The 18,206-nt window shown below is 41.1% G+C and overlaps 1 protein-coding gene across 2 annotated transcripts in view; it reads right to left on the bottom strand.

Annotated features, from left to right (window-relative positions):
• Positions 1-15,873, bottom strand: part of ARFGEF2 (ADP ribosylation factor guanine nucleotide exchange factor 2) — a 36,410-nt gene extending 20,537 nt beyond the window's left edge. Inside the window, exons 1-14 of one of the 2 annotated variants that reach the window (XM_065691715.1) lie at positions 15,614-15,873; positions 9,099-9,129; positions 8,203-8,326; positions 6,881-7,027; positions 6,138-6,317; positions 5,512-5,731; positions 4,778-4,849; positions 4,341-4,486; positions 3,797-3,927; positions 3,038-3,272; positions 2,674-2,773; positions 2,306-2,445; positions 1,131-1,239; positions 431-632 (exon numbers count right to left, since the gene is read on the bottom strand). In XM_065691715.1, coding sequence (XP_065547787.1) covers positions 431-632; positions 1,131-1,239; positions 2,306-2,445; positions 2,674-2,773; positions 3,038-3,272; positions 3,797-3,927; positions 4,341-4,486; positions 4,778-4,849; positions 5,512-5,731; positions 6,138-6,317; positions 6,881-7,027; positions 8,203-8,326; positions 9,099-9,129; positions 15,614-15,752 — 1,976 coding nt within the window. In that variant the 5' untranslated portion in view covers positions 15,753-15,873. The remainder of the gene's footprint in view (positions 1-430; positions 633-1,130; positions 1,240-2,305; positions 2,446-2,673; positions 2,774-3,037; positions 3,273-3,796; positions 3,928-4,340; positions 4,487-4,777; positions 4,850-5,511; positions 5,732-6,137; positions 6,318-6,880; positions 7,028-8,202; positions 8,327-9,098; positions 9,130-15,613) is intronic. The other variant, XM_065691716.1, reaches the window with a different exon arrangement.
• Between the last annotated feature and the right edge of the window lie 2,333 nt (positions 15,874-18,206).

The following is an 18,206-nucleotide window of genomic DNA, read 5'->3' as shown; positions in this document are numbered from 1 at the left end:
ATAGCATTGATGGACAAAGATCCTCAAATGAAGGAAGAAAAGCTGAGCTGGACAATGATTTAATTCTCCAAAGCATTTCAATAAAAAAAAAAAACAAACAACAAATGATGTAAATGATAAAACAACATTAAATGCCTGCTCACATCAATTTCTCTCGAGGTATATACACACACTTTCCTGTGCAGCTGAACCAGCACAAGCGAAAGCTGTGAAGCTACCTTTTACTGTAGATTTTATCAAATTCCTTTTAACTACAATAGCCTCCAGTGTAAGCTAGCTTTTGAGACATACAGCAGGCAAGTGTTTTCAGCATTAAGATCAATTTGTAAGTGTCCCTACAGGTTTGACTGTGTAAAAACTACAGCAATATGGTTATACACAATATTTGTTTTACTAGCGAACTTTCATTTCCTTGTTACACTAGACTCACAGTTCTATCCCATGTTCAATTATTTCCTTTTGTTGCTTGATGACTTCAAATTGCTCAGGATCATCTGGGACAGCAGTCTGAGTACCAACACTTCCAACTCCTGAAGAGACAGTGGAGTCCAAAGAACTGACGCTACTCCGTCTCCCTCCACTGTCAAGGCCTTTACCTTCAGCCATTTCCTGTTCAGATGGTTTATACGAGCCTGTTTATAAACAGGGTGAGACTTCAGTTATCCTGTTCAGTCAAAAGCTTTTAGTTATTTTTTAGTTGAAATGTGTGAATCAATATTCTTATTTTACCATGTCTACTTTATGGCAGTCTACACTATATGAAGGTGCTATACTGATTCAATTCTAAAATAATACAACAAAAGGCAGAAGAACAGCAGCACCTACAGAAAAAATCTTGCGTTTCAACTTAGGAACTGCAAGATTTGTATGTTTTGTTCTGCATTAGCCAGCTTTTATAGTGTAGCCAATGCCTTGGCTAAAGCTCTTAAATAGAACCTGGTTATCTGAAGCAGACACCTGTGGTGTTGATTATTGCAGCAGCATTAACAATTGTTCATGAAACACTTCATTTGTATAAATAGTTATGTAAAAACCTAGCATCTACATTTCTGAAGAGCTTCTAACCACTGAATAAACTAAAGAGCAAACTTGTTAAAGGAATTAGTCTCTCCATAAAAAAACAATCTTACCCAAACTAGCCTGATGATTGGGGTTCACATAAAGGTCTTTGCTCCATTCAACCATACATTTTAAGATAGAAACCAAACATTCAAGTCCTTTTTTCCTCAGGCTTAGCTCCTAAACAACAAAACAAAAAACCCAACACCAAAACCAACAATTAAAAAAAGCCAAACTACAACCAAAAGACAGCCCAAACTCCTGCCACCAATATAGGTATACCAACAAGCTTTTAGAAGACATTACATGGCACCATTCATATCTTAGGACGTTTGTCACTTGGGGGGAAATCTATTGGTTATACAAAGTTTCTGCCCCTTGACCATTTAGGTTGGATACATCCAGGCCAAAAGCAACCATAATCATACTGACACCAGAACACATTCGAGCTGTTTTTGTCAACTGATAACTGACAAGTACAACCAAGAGGCAAGAAACACCAAATCCTAAATACAGCCCCTCTACTGTAGGAATGATTGACTATTCACTGAGTCTCTACAGTGCCAGATCCTTCCACAAGAAAGACAAGCATCTCACTACCTTAACTGCACAGCAAATAGCTCTATTCAAAATCTGAACAAAGGTGTCCTGGTTTTTAAACCCATTTTCAGATCAATGGAGCACAGTAAAACACTGAAACAATTCCAGTGGAAGGTGTGAGGTGCATTCAGTTCTAAGACCAACTTGAGCACCAAGTTCATTTCAGCCCTGAAAGCCATAAGGCTGGGCTAGAGAAATAGTGCTGCAGGATAATGCAACATTAGAATAAAGTGTTCTCGCTAGAAGCAGTCTGTACTCTACTCTCCCTCTAAGGATTGAGAAAGTGCAATTTTAAAAGCAAAATACTTGTGGTGGAGATATGGCACAAAAAGTTTGGACAAAGCAAACGCAAGATGAAGCTACTGAAGTGAAAGGTACAGAAAAAAAAGTTTTTTCAGTAAGGCAGAGAAAGGCTCGTCTGATTCTCTCCCATGGCAGCCCAACAAAACAGCCCAGAACAAGCCAGTCTCACAGGGCATCAAAATTAATCATGCTGCTTCAGCATCCAACTGCAAATGAACCAATAAAAAGTATATAACATCAGTAGGTTACAGACAACACAAACCACTGGAAGTATCAATGATGATGCAGAGACAGCACCATTTATGGAAAAAAATAGCACCTTATCTTTAAAGCTCTTTCTTACCTGTAAAGGTGTCATTCCCAGCTCATGGCCACTTCGTCCCTGTGCGATTTTGGACAAATCATTTACAAGGCGTTCAAATATATTAGCAGCATTTAAATCACAGTCATAGTTAACATAAATATCCACTACACACTGAGCATCTGGAAAATGAAAGAAAGTATGAGTATTAGCATTCAGTGTAACTGCATTTTTAAAAGGATTCATCCAGTGGAGCAAGCAGTGGGGATGAATCCAGACATTTAATCCAAACGCTGTGGGATCACATTTAGTTTTTCACACTTAAACATGATACACGACACTTGTCTATGCAGCAATAATTTTCATCTGCTGCCAGAGGAAGTGACTGCTGTTCACAACAGTGGAAATACCTGCACAAATCCTAGTTAAAGTCTGAATCACCATCCATTTGTGTTCAAATGAGCTTGAAGAAGTCTCTAAAATATTCAGGAAGATCTCTTTGAAGAACACCTGCAAGATAAATAAAGTAAAGGACTTGATGATCTGAAGCTTATTAGAACCATGTCAAATGTACAAATCCACTTCTATCCACTAATTTCTCTTGAAGAGTATCATCCCATGCATATTAGAATTTGAATATAGTAGTAATATACTACTTTAGTAAGCAAACAAAACTAAGACATTAACTTCTAAGTTCCAGTTATCTTTTTATCAGTGCGGTAATTTTATTTGAGAACTAGAGCATTATACAAATTAAGATAAAAAGTCTCTCACCTCAATCTGCATTTTTAAATGGGTCTTAAAATTTGAAAGCAGCGTGAGAAAGATGGCAAGAGAGAGCTCAAATACATCAGGAACAGAAGAGACTCCATTCTTAGATAATGCTACACAAAGATATTGCTTGATTGCATTGATGAACATTTCATGTGTCCTGAAAACTGGACCAGCATTCTGCAGTACCGAGAGAAGAAGCTGCAGAGACACTATCTTAGAACGCAGTTCATGGGATCTAGAAAAAAAATCAGCATTAAATATATTTTTATTGTGTTTCTGAATACATACTTGTATTTAACATTAGCACTATAGCATTTGTTCCCTGTCAAAAGAAATTACTGCTATTTTAATTCATTTCAGTGTGGGGGGTAGGAGGGGTAGAAATCAGCCTGCAAAGATTTTGGACAACATCCACCACCTTAATTTGGAGATTTTCCAGGTATATTAACATCGTAGTCTAGGATAATAGATGCAACTCAGTGTTACTGAGAAGTATTCCCTTACTCCCCCATCAAAAGCACCACAAAAAGCACAACCAAGGCCACTCTGACTAGTAAGATTAATAAGCCCATTACACAAATAAACCCTCAAGTATTTAATTTTTAATAATTTGAAGCACACTTCAATCCTAGATTCATCAAGTAACTAAAACAAGGGCCTGACAGGTGCATTTTGAATACCCACATTACTCTACAGCAGCTACTTAACTGCCTCCAAAGCTACCTGAAGAAGATAGTATAATAAATATTGTCTCATTACTTGGGATCTGGTGGTCCATCACCAAGTGGTTTCATAGAGAGTTTGCACAAAGACCTGAACACAAGGAAGGCATCCTTTTGTAGTACATGGGAAAATCTGGCAGCAGCTTGATGTCCAGATACATCTGTTTCCTTGAGAGCAAGAAATACAACATCAGATCCTCAGTGAGAGAAAGGAAGGAATCAATTAAGAAGATTCCACAGCTCCTCAGAATTATCTACACATTTTTTAATAAAGGTACATTTGGGAAAGTTTAAATTAAACCTAAACAGGACTACAAGCTATCCAGATCTTTTCACGTGTGTTAACTGACTCTACCTTTCTGCACCCACCCTGTATTAAAATACAGCCAACATAAGCAATTCTAGAACAGTTTTCAGTATCTACTTAAACCGCGGTTCCTGCTTCAGTTTTCAAACCCAAGCAGGACACATACATTAAAGTTTCTGTCCCTTCTCTCTCCAAAATCCCAAAGTACTAGCTGGCATGCTAAACACATTTCTTCTTTCCTAAACATATGTTAGCATCCTGTGAAGTTACTTACCAGATTATCAGTGGAGGAAACAGACTGCCCATCATCTGGAATCCCATTTGTTTGTACATTTTCATTACTAGAGCCAGAAAGAATATCTGCAGTCTCTAATGCAGGTAGAGCTTTAACTGTTTCTGTTACCTGTTTTTCTTCAGCCTCTAAAGGGGAAAAAGGAAAACTGCTTAAAATCACTCACGGAGGTTTTTGTATCCCGTGGCTTTGTGAAGTTCTATGACCAAGTGGGACAGAATTAGCACTGGTAAACTAGAAAGTTTATTAGCTACCAGCAAAAGAAGAATATTGAGAGACAAAACCCTATTCTTCCTGCCTCAATAGGTGTTCTTGACAATATACTTAGTAACAAAATATAACTTCCATGCTTTTATATTCACAGGAATACAAGCTTGTCAATGCACACGCATCTGGCCTATTTTAGGAGATTTTGTTACCTTTCACAGCTGACTTGACCACGTCTTCCAAGATGCCTTTAACCATTTCCTTTTCTCCATCAGTTGTGTCCTCTAATGAAACACACAAAAAGACGATTTTGAATCTAGTACTTTCATTTTTTAAGGAAGATTAAAAGGAGAAACATGACAGAGGTAAAAAGGTTAAAAATTATAGATTTTCTTTAGCAGTTCTCCTCTAAAGCCACTTTCAAGAAGTCATACAAAAATATTCATTGATGTTATTTCTATTGTTTAAATCAAAGCACTCATTTTTAATGCTGTGATTTTGTCATTTGTATGTCTCAACTGCTACAAACTTCTAGTTTTGGAATATACTACAGTCACAATTTGGAAACAGTATCTGCTTATGACAAGGTCTTCATAATACACATTATTTTTACCACAGGACTTCAGTTACCTCAAAGTGATTCTGTCACTTCCCATGAATTGCCATTATTCTCCTCCTTTCCTTCCCTTTATCAACCTAAGCAGATAAACCATATATAGTTTTACTAGAATTCTAGGGATAACATGAACCCTTCTTCAACAGCTATAATGTAGACACTATAATGTAGAGCTAAGGATGGCCTGTATACTTTCAATAACTACTAAGAAAAGCCAAGCATTATTTGAGTCAATAACCCCAGTCACTTCTCCCCCATGATAGCCTAAAAGAGCATTTTCCAATAGAAGGATTGTAACTGAAAGCAGCAGGCACAACTATTCTTGCTCACCTGATGCTGACAGAGTCAGATCCTGCTCCAACTTCATGCCTCCATTTTCCACCCTCTCAGGCTCACCATTTGTTAATTCCACACTTACAGGAACAGCGGGTTTGCCTTCCTGATAGCTGTGCTTTAACTGACTGATCTTGGGAGACTTGGACACTGCTTGAATTGCAGGAGACTGGGATTTCTGCTGACTCATTTTTTCTACTTCTCTGGATTCCTGTATCTTGAAAAAACAGTATGAAAAAGTTAATCTAAGGCACAAAACAAGGTAAAGGAAAACAGATGTCTATGGTGACTGATGTTCCTTTGTGAATTCACATGTTAACAAGACAGTGAATATGTAATCACTTGGCCAGCCAAATTAAAAAGATGCACTTCAAGCTTATTTTAAAAGCATCCCATCATTTGTTTATACAATGCCATTTGGCAGAAACTACAAACCTTGTTATCAGCAATAAACTTCATAATTTTATCAGTCAGTGTGATTCACTGCAGGATTTAACAGGGGTTTTTGAAATTACAAATCAATAGATACCCAAGTACAACGGCAGACCCATTAAAAATAAAGACTTTTCTCTTCATTTGTCAAACCTAAACATTTTAGATGAGCAAAAGTAATCATTACTTACAGCTTGGTTTTCCATCCGTGTAAAAATGACATTTAACATCTGTGTAAGGGTAGCTTTGGCAGTTGTCTGATTAATAAGATTTTTACTGGCCAGATAGATGTTGTAGCAGGTTCTAACAGTCTGAAGAATTGTTCCTTCATGAATTTCTATATACGGAGATGTTACTGCAGTGAGGAGAGCCTGAAAAAGTCCATAAAACAGTAAAAATGAAATATAAGCAAATAGGCAGCAATACACTTCATGCAGGTCTTCCATACTGATCAGTAACAGGTTTGTTATGAAACACGTATCTGTTCATAAGGTACTACTATGCCTTGTTGAGAACATACACTGCAGATCTCTCTAGAAAAACAGGAGAGCAGACAGGCTAGAGCAGCTGTCCATGATACTGCATCACAGTTAGTGCCTTCAGTTGAAAGCTGATAGCAGTTCATTGGCCTAATGAACACGGACATTGCTAGCCTAGATGAAGAATATCAAGCTGTCTGCAAGATAAAGTATCTAGGCCACAGCTTATCCCAGAAAGAAGAACAAAAGTACTCTGCTTCACCAAGAGGAAATACATTTCACATGCCAATTCTGATATTGTAATAGCCTCCCTGTATTCAGTGACACATGTAACAAGGTAAGAAGTGGAGAAACTGGGCCGAATAATGCTTCCCATTATTGTATTTTCCCCATTACAAAAATCAAAGACAGAGAAAGCAAATCAATACTGCACCAAAATGAACCAAATAAAATACCTTAATTATCTGCAGTTGTACTCCTTCATCTGTTTGAGGACCCTGAAAGCAATTGCAAATGGTTTCAACTATTCGGTCAATCAGCCGTTTTCCAGGAGCTCCACTGTCTGGAGCATTGCCAGTGATATGTCCATATGCAATGAGTTTCTAGGTAGAAAGTATGCAGGTTAGACAACCACAGATACAGTTAGGTATTAAAAAGAGGTTTTAGACAATATACCTCACTTAACCAGTTTTAACACAAATTTAACAGCCTCAGTAGTCTGGCTACCAGCTACTTGGACTTCACACATCTGGACAAAGCAGATTTAAGTAAGTGATACACAAGCTTCTGCCACCCATACCATCTCTTCCTACTATAGCCAAACAGAACTTTTAAACATCAATCTTTCTACCTATTAGAACCATTGAATAGTTAGGGTTGGAAAGGACCTTAAGATCATCAAGTTCCAACCCCCCTGCCATGGGCAGGGACACCTCACACTAAACCATCCCACCCAAGGCTCTGTCTAACCTGGCCTTGAACACCTCCAGGGATGGAGCATTCACAATTTCCCTGGGCAACCCATTCCAGTCCCTCACCACCCTTACAGTAAAGAACTTCCTCCTTATATCCAATCTAAACTTCCCTTGTTGAAGTTTCAACCTGTTACCCCTTGTCCTGTCACTACAGTCCCTGATGAACAGTCCCTCCACAGCATACCTACAGTCCCCCCTTCAGATACTGGAAGGCTGCTCTGAGGTCTCCATGCAGCCTTCTCTTCTCCAGGCTGAACAGCCCCAACTTTCTCAGCCTATCTTCATACGGGAGGTGCTCCAGTCCCCTGATCATCCTCATGGCCTCCTCTGGACTTGTTCCAACAGTTCCATGCCCTTTTTATTCACAACAGAAAGGTTCTGCCCACGTAATTAGCTGAAACTAAGTTGCATTTATTTTTTCTTTAAGAATCTAAGGAGGAACAAGGTAGGAAGATTCCAGAGTCTGACCTCCCATCACATCAGCTCTACAAGAAACACCATGGCTAATACTCCTTTTAGAGCACCACAGATGAAATACCCTTACTGAATAATGTAAGCATTCATAAGCTTCAATAAAGACTTACTTGACTGTCAGCACTTTTGACTACAACAGGACACACTTTCAGCCAAGTCTGATGGTAACCTATTTTGTGTGGTTTATGCATCCAGATAGCCACAGTGGGCATCTGTACAGCTGTGTGCACTCTGGACAGCCTTATTGCTTCACTCCAAGGATGCACACAAGACGTTTGTAATTGCGTGTTTCTCCATTTCACTCTGCCAAGTTTAAACAGAACACTTACCTGTAAACAATCCAGTGAAGTGCTGACAATGCGTGGAGATTTTGACTGGCAGGCTAGTTCAAAAGGAAGGAAATATTTATCTGCTTCAATGAAGTTTGCCTTTGGTGGAGCAGCAGTGCCTTCTCTAGGTCAGATAAGAACAGCTATTAATTTTTCTAAACATGTATATCACAGCAAACTACGCTTCCTCCTTTTCCAAATTCAAAGCTGAACGGTATGTAACAGCATACAAATGCAATGCAGGTTTATCTCACACATACTTTATCAAAGGAAGTTCAATCTTAAAAAGCCACACAGAAAACATTTTACACTTAATATTGCATCTGACCTCTGCATATATTCTTCAACTTCACTCTTTTCTTGCTACACTCCAACACTGTCCTACTACCTGAAATACTACTTGAATACAACTTAAATGATAAATCTATCAGTTATTTTGAATTAACTAAACAGGGCTTACATGAGGGATACTAAACCAACAGAAGCCGATTTGGGGGCTCATTTTAAAATCATAGCACAGTGGTGGAAGAGTGTTTTAAAAACGTATTCTGGATCTAGGAAGTTAAGAGGATATACTGTCAAACAGGGGTTACCTACTGCTCTTTGTGATTTCCTTTCAGGCTATATTAAGCCCAGTAAAAGGAAGTGAAAAACTAGCAGCTTTTAGAAGTTTTGCAAGTTTTTCCATAATGAAATTCAGAGGCAGTTATGGCTTGAGGAGCCATAGCCACAAACATTGTGTAATTGGAACACATGGGCCATAGGTTTCTGTCAGACAAGTATGTAACTCAGTATTCACAAACTCACTGCTGTAACGTATATGCACTGTTAAATTTCCACTATCAAATTACTCCCCTTGCTGTCTTCATGCATAGCTTACAGCAACTAATATTTACCTTTGCTTTTCCAGCTCAGTTTTTATCTCATCTGGAAGAAAGAAAAAAAAATTCAGAGCACTGAACACCCAACACGTTATCATTATCTATAACACAAATAAAGCAAAGCTGCTTTATACCGGAAGTCTTACACTTCAGTATTTGCTATTCCTTTGCTGTAACATCTTCAGAGATTGTAAACAGTTACTGGAAGGTGCATCTCAATTTTTACATGAAAAAGCTAATTTTTCCAAACATTCTTAACAAAAGATACCTTTAGAATACACAGGTATGGTATGCAATTTTTATTCAAGAGTAAGTCTACATCACAGAGCTCAGATCTGCAGAAGTCTTTAAGCCACTGCATAAACCATTAGTTCCTGTGAACTACAATGCTAGTTAACCTGCCTTTGTTAACCCTTACAACATGACATCAACTCACAAGAGATAAGAAATTCTACATGCATGCTGTCATTTTGCCAGCACAGATTTTCTTTTGTTTGTTAATTACACGTTTAGAGAGCTTTTCATAAAATTAATTACAGAAAGAAAAAACAACCAAGCCACAAAAGTTTCTTGTTACTCCTGTACACAGCAGCAAATCCCAAAGATCCTAGCATGGCTTTTTCAGGATTTCTAACATATCACTATGATGCACAACACAGGCCAGAACTGCACTACCCCCCACACAGCCTAAGCACTTACTGTGAACAGTGATATGACATCAGCCAAAATAGCACACGCAGTAAGGCTGCACAGCTACAATCATTCGTAGCACCACATGGAATCCTCTCCATCTCACCCTACATTATGTGCCTGCTCAGTGTCACGCCTACAGAGTTTCTTTCAATGGCAAAGTTACCAGAAACAGATCATTCACTCAATACTTGTTTTCCACAACTCTGGAGGGGCACCATTGGTTGGGATTAGGTGTGTGCTGTTCAGATTATTTTGGTGCTCTTTGTGAGCCTCGATTGTTTCTTCTGTGTCAGAAGCATCAATACACAAAACATACTAACAAACAAGGACTGCAACAAACACGTACTATGGGTTTTTACTCTTCAATGGACTTTACAAGAATCTATCCTTGCAGTGTATGCCTATTTGTAACATTACTACCCCCATTTTATAGACAAAATGTAAGGAAAATGCAGAGGAAACCTGCATAACTACAAGCTGCGAGTGGTTAAGCTACATCCAGGACTGGGACTTGCTATTCTATCTGCCTTATTCTCTCATTAATGAAAGTCAACCTGACATCCATTAGCAATAAATGACATAACAGGACCTGAAATAACATTATCCACACTACAGTCAACAAAACAGACAACAGAAAATTTGAAGAGTCACAGACCCACAAGGCTCCAAGGCTCTGTTCAGAAGCCCATTTCCTAATCAAGTCCAGCATGTAAACAACCATGTCCAGCAGTTTTAAAGGTGAGACAATTTTCACTTGCCAGTACTGCATAAGCCAACAGCAAGGCACCAAAGCCAGCCCATAGCCACAGTGCCTGGGATTTCAGAATCAGAAGTAACTTTGCAGCTCGTTGACAGTGCAAAGACAGCATCATCATCCCCTCATACTTCAGGCTTCAACTGGTAAGGAGAGTGAACAGAATGGAGACTGTCCATTAGAAATAACCAAGGTTTCCCATGCCAGAGACTGACACTGTAAATCTTAATACAGCACCACTTCTTGGATCACTGTTTACTTCATTTCAGTATCCAAGTTGGTTTATCGACAATGTGTCCATTCAGAAGTTCAATTCAGCAAAATTTTAATTCAGTTCTCTTGATTTTATTAGTTTCCCCATCTTTAACACCACATTATGATCCACAGAGCTCCTCAGAACAACACACATTAAAGGATCCAAAGATGTACTGGAAAAATATGTAAGACTAGCATCCCATACAAGAGCAACAACCATCTCACTCTCAGAGATACTCCATAGATTAAATAAATAAATCTAACCCAGGCCTAAATTCCCCACAATTTTATTATATAAAGCCATATGAAAGCATAACAGTATTTTAGTGGATAATGCTGGCAGAAAAGAATAAATAAGAGCACAAAACCAAATTGCAGGCATGCCTCCGCTACTGACTGCATCGGACTAGTTTGGAAATGTCCACATCTGAAGTGCTCATTTGGTGGTCTGACAGTGAAACAGAAACTGTTGCCTCATTGAAGTCCGTTGCCAGGAACGCCTTGCCAAGCCCTGACCAGGCACAGCCAACTTCCAGAAACCTACTGCCACTGCCGCTCTCGTCTTCCAGTCATAGGACCGAGGGACACGGCTCAATTCCATTCTACAGAAGACAGTGAATTTTGATCAATCTCTGGTCACCACAGCACAACGCTGACCCCTAGCTCCATGGTTTTGCTTCAGCTACCTGCTACTTTCAAGGCCAGAATGTATCAGCATACATCCCGCCTATCTGGCCAGAAACCATCTTCACAACTCAGGCACCATGTGTGCCGCCTGCTCAATGCAAGTCTTTCAGCATTCCTGCCAGGCAAAAGAACTGGAATAACAAGCAAGGCCTTGCAGGAATTTCTTCCAGAGCTTCTGGCCATAATAAAGGCAGGATGAAGCTCACGCTGTGAGCAACTACCTTTCTATAGTAGATGGATGGTTTAAGTTTGCTTGTACTGAAAACTACATATTAAAACAGAGGAAATACTTGCCTGCGTGCAACTATATGCATCCTATGCTAATGTCAGTCAAGTTTTTTTCAGTAGAAGCAAACTAGTTCCTGAGCAGAAAATGGTATCGCTTGTGTTAGCACAAGCACACAAGCAATGTCTTCCCATAGCTTGTCACAACTCCAGACAGCAGTGCCAATACAAACACATGGAACAGCAGCGAAAGCTTTCTGCCTCCCAACCCAGTCAAGTCTACTGCATTACCTAACTCCAAGCAACCTCCAACTTCAACAAAAAACCCCTGACACCCCACGTTTATTGATTCTATTGATCTACAGAGAAGCCTTTAGAAAAGGCTGCCTCAATGAAGCAAGACTATCTCCTCTGCCAAAGAGTTGTCAAAACATGCTAGCCAAGAGGCTACTAAACTAAGAAACACAAACTTGGTTTAGACATCTGCCATCAGGAAGAACTTCTTTACTGTAAGAGTGACAGAGCACTGGAACAGGTTGCCCAGGGGGGTTGTGGAGTCTCCTACACTGGAGATATTCAAGGCCCGCCTGGACAAGTTCCTGTGTGATGTACTGTAGGTTACCCTGCTCTTGCAGGGGGGTTGGACTAGATGATCTTTTTAGGTCCCTTCCAACCCTTGGGATTCTGTGATTCTGTGATCTATATCCAGGGATGACTTAAACACACAAATAGATTCCCACGTGAAAGCATGGCTTAAGAGATGATTTTTCAAGAAGCTCACTAAACCAAATCTGTTCTTACAAAGCCTGAAGATCTGCACATGGAGGTGCACAGGCAATCAAAGGAGGTCACATACCCAGGCTGGCTGAACAGTATGTCATTAAAACCAGCCCTAGCAGGGCAAGAGTAGTAGTTTCTGAGAGACTCAGGCACACAATTAGCATTAGACCAATATGAACTGCTGTGATACATACTGTTTCCACTGCAAAGTTTTCAAGGTAGCGATTATTTCAGTATACTTACTAAGAACCATGTGTACCTAGAGCTCCATGCAAATGGTTATTAAGCAACTACTTTCATACAATACACTGGCTGTCTGCTAAAAACAAGTTTTCTTAAAAACACAGTTTTCTACAGCAGAGCAGAAAAGCTGCTCTGTTTAAAAACCCCCATTTCTCCCAGTCTCTCCTGGGGCTTACTGGCACTGAGAGTACAGGATACAACCGTTACACCTACTGATGAAGCAAGAGACTGAATGACCTATTCAAACTCTGCTTGCTCAACATTTAACACTGTATATTTAAAACAAGGGGGTGAAGAGAGGGAAATAGAAAAAGCCCCCAAAACACCACTGGGAACTAGTTTTGTTTCCTTTCTTCCATACTCCTTGTGTTTATGTCCTGTTTGAGCCTATACTATTTTTCACATCTACAAAACCATGAAGATATTCTGCAGCTCTAAACTGAACAGTATTAGTCCAGTGGAAGGTATATTACTGGGAAAGGAAGAGGAAAAAAAAAAAGGTAAGAACAGTTTAAAATTAGAAGAAAAAAAAAACCCTGTATTTCCTTCATAAGAAGGACAGCAATTTTCAGAAGTAAATTACTTTAGTTCTCAGGAATTAAACACATTCAAAGCTATGAAGAACTTGCATAAAAGAAAACAAAAACATCATTCCCACAGTTAGAAATATAGTCCTCTTTCTCACCAAGCAAAAAATTTAAAGCATGTGTAGTTAATAGAAACACTACTGCAGTAACGCTACAGCAGAAACTGCCGAAGTGGCTGCAGGTTAACTTGTATTAGGTAGTTGTAGAACACAACTCTCTGTTTAGAAAAAAGATTCCTCTTAGACTTCCCTACTTCCAAGAGCAGATATAATTTACACATGTGCTGCCTCTGTGTTGACTGGTTTATAAACGGTACAATACCTCAAGGCTCCATTAAAAAGACCATTGTATACACAAGACAGCACAGTAAATGGAATTTAGTAAGAGGCAGAAAGAAATTATTGATAGCATGACATGGAGAAAAGAAGAACACAAGAAGACAACAGCTAACACAATTACCAGCTTCATAAAGTTAACTTTATATTTCTCTCAAACTGAATTAATTTGACTCAGTTAACTTGATTTATTATTCAAAACACTGAAGCATCTTTCATCCAAGGCAGTATGTGTAGATCATGAAGTTTGGCCTCAATTCCTCAGACTGCAAGTAATGTTCTTCCCACATTTCTTAGCATATTTACAGGGCTTGATAATTAAGCTAACACTTTTGAAAGTGAAATCATAGTCTGAGTAAACATAAAGTATAAGCTTAACTAAACCATGTAAATAAATCTGATTTTTTTTTTTCATTTGAGTAAAAGAGAGCTTAAACAGAACAAAGCTGGGGGGGAAATCACATGTAAATAAAATAAACAATACTCCTGTTGGCAACTTAAAATGATGCAACATTCACCAAATATAACAGAGACCCTTAGTACAGTAATGGGGGCCCTGCTAGGGCAGGACAGTTGGGTAACAGAAGGTTATCTGTTCATGCTGACCTCTGCTTGTTTTAGTCCAGCAATGCACATGGACTTTTTTTTCCAAGTGAAGTTAGCAAAAAGTAGTCTGTCATCACAGGCATTAACTACTCTCAGGTGTACTGTACCCTAAAACATGCAGGCACAGAATAGTTACAACCCACCATGCAAATACCTATAGGTGGCTATTGCACAATACCCCTCTCCCAAACTCATAACCTTTGATGTGTTCACAAACAAAGACCTTCACTGGGAATCTTTCAAGAAAGTTCCTTTCTCACCCTCTAAATGTACCTACCTAACAGCTAAACAGCTTCCCCATCCTGTAAACGGTTGGGTGCATGCTGGGGGAGCTGGGAAAGCTATCAGGAAAAGGAAGTAGGGACAGGAGTCTAACTGCTGGGGCACAGGTGTTACAGCATTGCTCACAATGTCAACTTTAAACAATACTAAAGAACACCCTTCTACCTGGTTAGCTTTCTCTAGATAGCTCTACAAGGCAGGAACTGTAGGAAAGAAGATGCAAATGACAGCTGTTTTTCAAGCTCGCTTTCACAGTGCATTGGTCAGAACTGGCATCTGCCCACCTTACGTACTCAACCTGCCTTCACTTCTGTTCTCCCAAAAGGCAGCATTTCCAAATTAAATGAAAGATATTGGTGCAAAGCAACCAAAACTGTAGGAGACAGGGCACTTTTGCAAATTAAGAAAGGCCATAGTGAAGCCCAGCTGCTTTCAGCAGCTTCCTTTTCGCCCTTCCCGGCACACCATATGTTTGCAGGAACTTTAACACAGATCTGTATCACCAGTTTTGTACTTGCAGATTTCAGGATCAGTCCGCCAACTACACAGAAAGCCTTTTCAGTTCTGCAGGACACCACAGACACTGTATATATTTGTCTACACTGCTGACGGTCTTTAGCCAGTCAAAACATGGGTTGAAGATAAGAAGTCAGTAGATTACCAGCCCTGGGAGACTTAAGACGCCACAAGCCGAGGGCCTTAACCACCTTGCTTCCTATTTTAAAAGTTTATAATTGATTTTCTCAAAGCCAGTTGTAAAGTGACAAGCCCAAACCCCTTTTGTTTCACACAAAGACCAGAACTTAACAGAACAGGTATCTGGGGTTTGTCCCCCCGTTTTTGCACGCCTGTATTAGACAGAACTTTCTCCCCGGTCCGAAGTCCCGAGCCGCAGCCTGTCAGCCGGGGGCCCGGGGCTCTCCCGCCCCCCCGGGACCCGACGCGGCGGAGGGCACCTCCCACCCCGCCTCCCGCGCTCGGGCCGGGCGCGCAGGGTCCGTCACCCCGCCGGGAGGGCTGGCGGCTGCAGCCGGTGCCGGGCGGAGGCGGGGCAGCCCCGCGGGCCGTGCCGGGCGGACTCACCCAGCGCCACCTGGCAGGCTGTCCGCAGCTGTCCGTGCGGGGGCCGCTTCGCCTCCTTCTCCGCCAGGATCTTCTCCAGGGCCCGCGACACAAACATGCTCTTGGTGCGGGCATCCTGCTCGCGGGCCGCAGGCTGCATGGCGGGGCGGGCAGGGCTTCTCCGGGGCCGGCGCTCACAGCCCCATCACCCGGAAGAGACGAGCCTCACTCAGCGGCCGCCACCGCGCCACCGCCACAGCGCCGCCATATTGGCTCCGTCACGTGACTCAAACTCACACCCCGCCTTCCAGCGGCGACCTCCGACCCCTTCGGCTGCGCCGGCAGCGACGGGAGGCGGGGGGGTGGGGGGGGGTGGGCGGGGCTTGACACCGGTGTGGGCGGGGTTTGCAGCGGGGGCGTGGCGGGAGGCGGTGCGCTGCTGGGGGAGGGGAGGTGGCTGTAATTAGCTGTAATTAACAGCACCTCCCCGCAGCTGTGCCCTCCTGGCGGGCTGCTAAGGTAACTGCAGCCACCAGTGCCTGCATGGATGCTGCTTTGCGCCCCGACGGGTTCCCCCCGTTCTGTTCCTGCATCTTCAGGGGCGAAGCCCGAATATCGTCCTTGCTGTAACACCGAATGCTGAAGTGAGAATTGGTTTGCTGTGTTTCAATAGGAATTTCTCTATCAGTAAGAACTGCAAATACGGTTACTGCTGCAATTATGTGTAGTAATTAAGTTACTGAAAGGGAACTCATTTTAATAAATACTCATTTTTGCAATGCTTCTGGTCTAAGCATCTCAACACCTGCACCATCAGTGTTAACTTTAACAGAATTAGTCTTATAAAGAGGCACCTAGAAAGCCCACCTGTGGAAGACCCAAAGTCATATTGATACGCTGATAGACTCCACAACTCCTTAAAGTTGTAAAGTAGGTATGCTTTATTCAGCGCTGAGGTGCATGGGGATAGTTCCTCCAAAGTATGCACACCCAGGGTCGTTTTTCCTTTTACATTTATTCTCTTGAGGTATACATATGCATTAGATTACTGATACACCTATACATATTTAGTATCTATCCCCACTTCATATTGAGCTAGAAGGTCCTTTGCGCCTGCGCAGTGCCCCCCTCTGGTCATGGGCAGGGGTCTCAAGATGAAGTAAATGAGTCTTCCTCCTGTGAGTAGGGGTCTTCAAGATGAAGTAAATGAATCTTCCTCTTCTTAAACTTTTCATGTTTTAATCTTCATGCATAGCCTCAGGGTTTGGTCGGTATCCCAGCCATAAACCATCTGTTTCTCCCCCTTATCAATAGACTCAGGCACCCACTTTTCCTTGTCAATAGTTCTTATCAGTAGAACCAGATCTCTGCTTCTCGCCTTATCAGTAGTTTGTGCCTTGTTCTGCTCCATAGGCATGATAGGTGTTTACAACTGACAATACTTTTGTTTAAGCAAGTGAATTCTTCTAACCCCTTTATACACTCCCCTGTAAATTAGTCTGATTTTCCTGTATTATCCCCCTTCTACATTGGTTAACCCTGTATCAATATGTTAAAGAAGAATCATTAGAAATTAAATTTCAAGTCCCTGAAACTGAGTCTCCTTTAATAACCTAATGCCCAATTGCACCTTCTCCCTTTACCCTCAGGCCTATGTGACAGGCAGGATTTGGTTTGGGCCTCACACCCCAAACCAAATTCTGGACTCTTTGAAAGCCAGTACAACCTTTGGAAATAATCTGCAGAGTTAATTCACTCCATTGACACCCTCCACCACAATCTGGCAGCCACCACAGAGATGCAGTCACCTCTTCTATGTCGTTCCATAGTGGACATAATCAAATGAAGACAACCACATCTAACTGAGAATGCAGGGGCACATCAGGTTGTCTAGATTGGAATTTTATTTCCCTATTTTCCAAACAGCAGGACTCAAATTCTTTAAAATTAAAGGATCATAAGTGTCAAACTGTCAAGAGCTGCAATTTTTGTCCTAGAAACCACCACCAAAGGCTCCAAACCTGTGCAAACCATGAGTTCAGTATACTTTCACAGGGGAAGTGGGCAGGTCCTTCATGATCACACCCCCTGTGTCCAGGGGTTTCTGTGAAGTGGTTCATGCAGAGCTGAGGACTCCAATTGTATGGAAAAAAATTAGTTAGAGGATGGGAAATCAGAAATTATAACATAAGAAGCAGGGAAGGGTCTCTATCTGAAATGATTTTTAAGGTTTGTTAGTATCTGAAGACTTGGGCTTTCCCTGGAGATCAGCCACTCAGGTATGGGGTGGGATATGAGTGTGATTTCAAGGCTCATCACTAAATCACAATTTATCAGGGCGTAACTGCCTCAGAAATCTGCTAGCTGTATCTGTGCTCTTGACAGCAACAGGACATTCTGCCTCGTCTGCCATCAGAAAACATACCACATGGTAAAGGTGAGACACTGTTGGAAGGGTAAAATCTGAGGGTTTATCAGCTGAAACTGTCATAAGGCAACTGACGTGAACTTTCCTCTGCACTAAGTGAAAAATGCACGTTCAGAATGAATTGCTATTCCAAGTCAGAATCACAGAAAGGGGAGGCTGGGAAGCACTTCAGTAGATCATTAGTCC

Source organism: Lathamus discolor, chromosome 11, assembly GCF_037157495.1.
Source record: "Lathamus discolor isolate bLatDis1 chromosome 11, bLatDis1.hap1, whole genome shotgun sequence".
Taxonomy (NCBI): domain Eukaryota; kingdom Metazoa; phylum Chordata; class Aves; order Psittaciformes; family Psittacidae; genus Lathamus; species Lathamus discolor.
The sequence above is the reverse complement of the archived record's forward strand: the minus strand, read 5'-3'. Positions and strand labels throughout refer to the sequence as shown.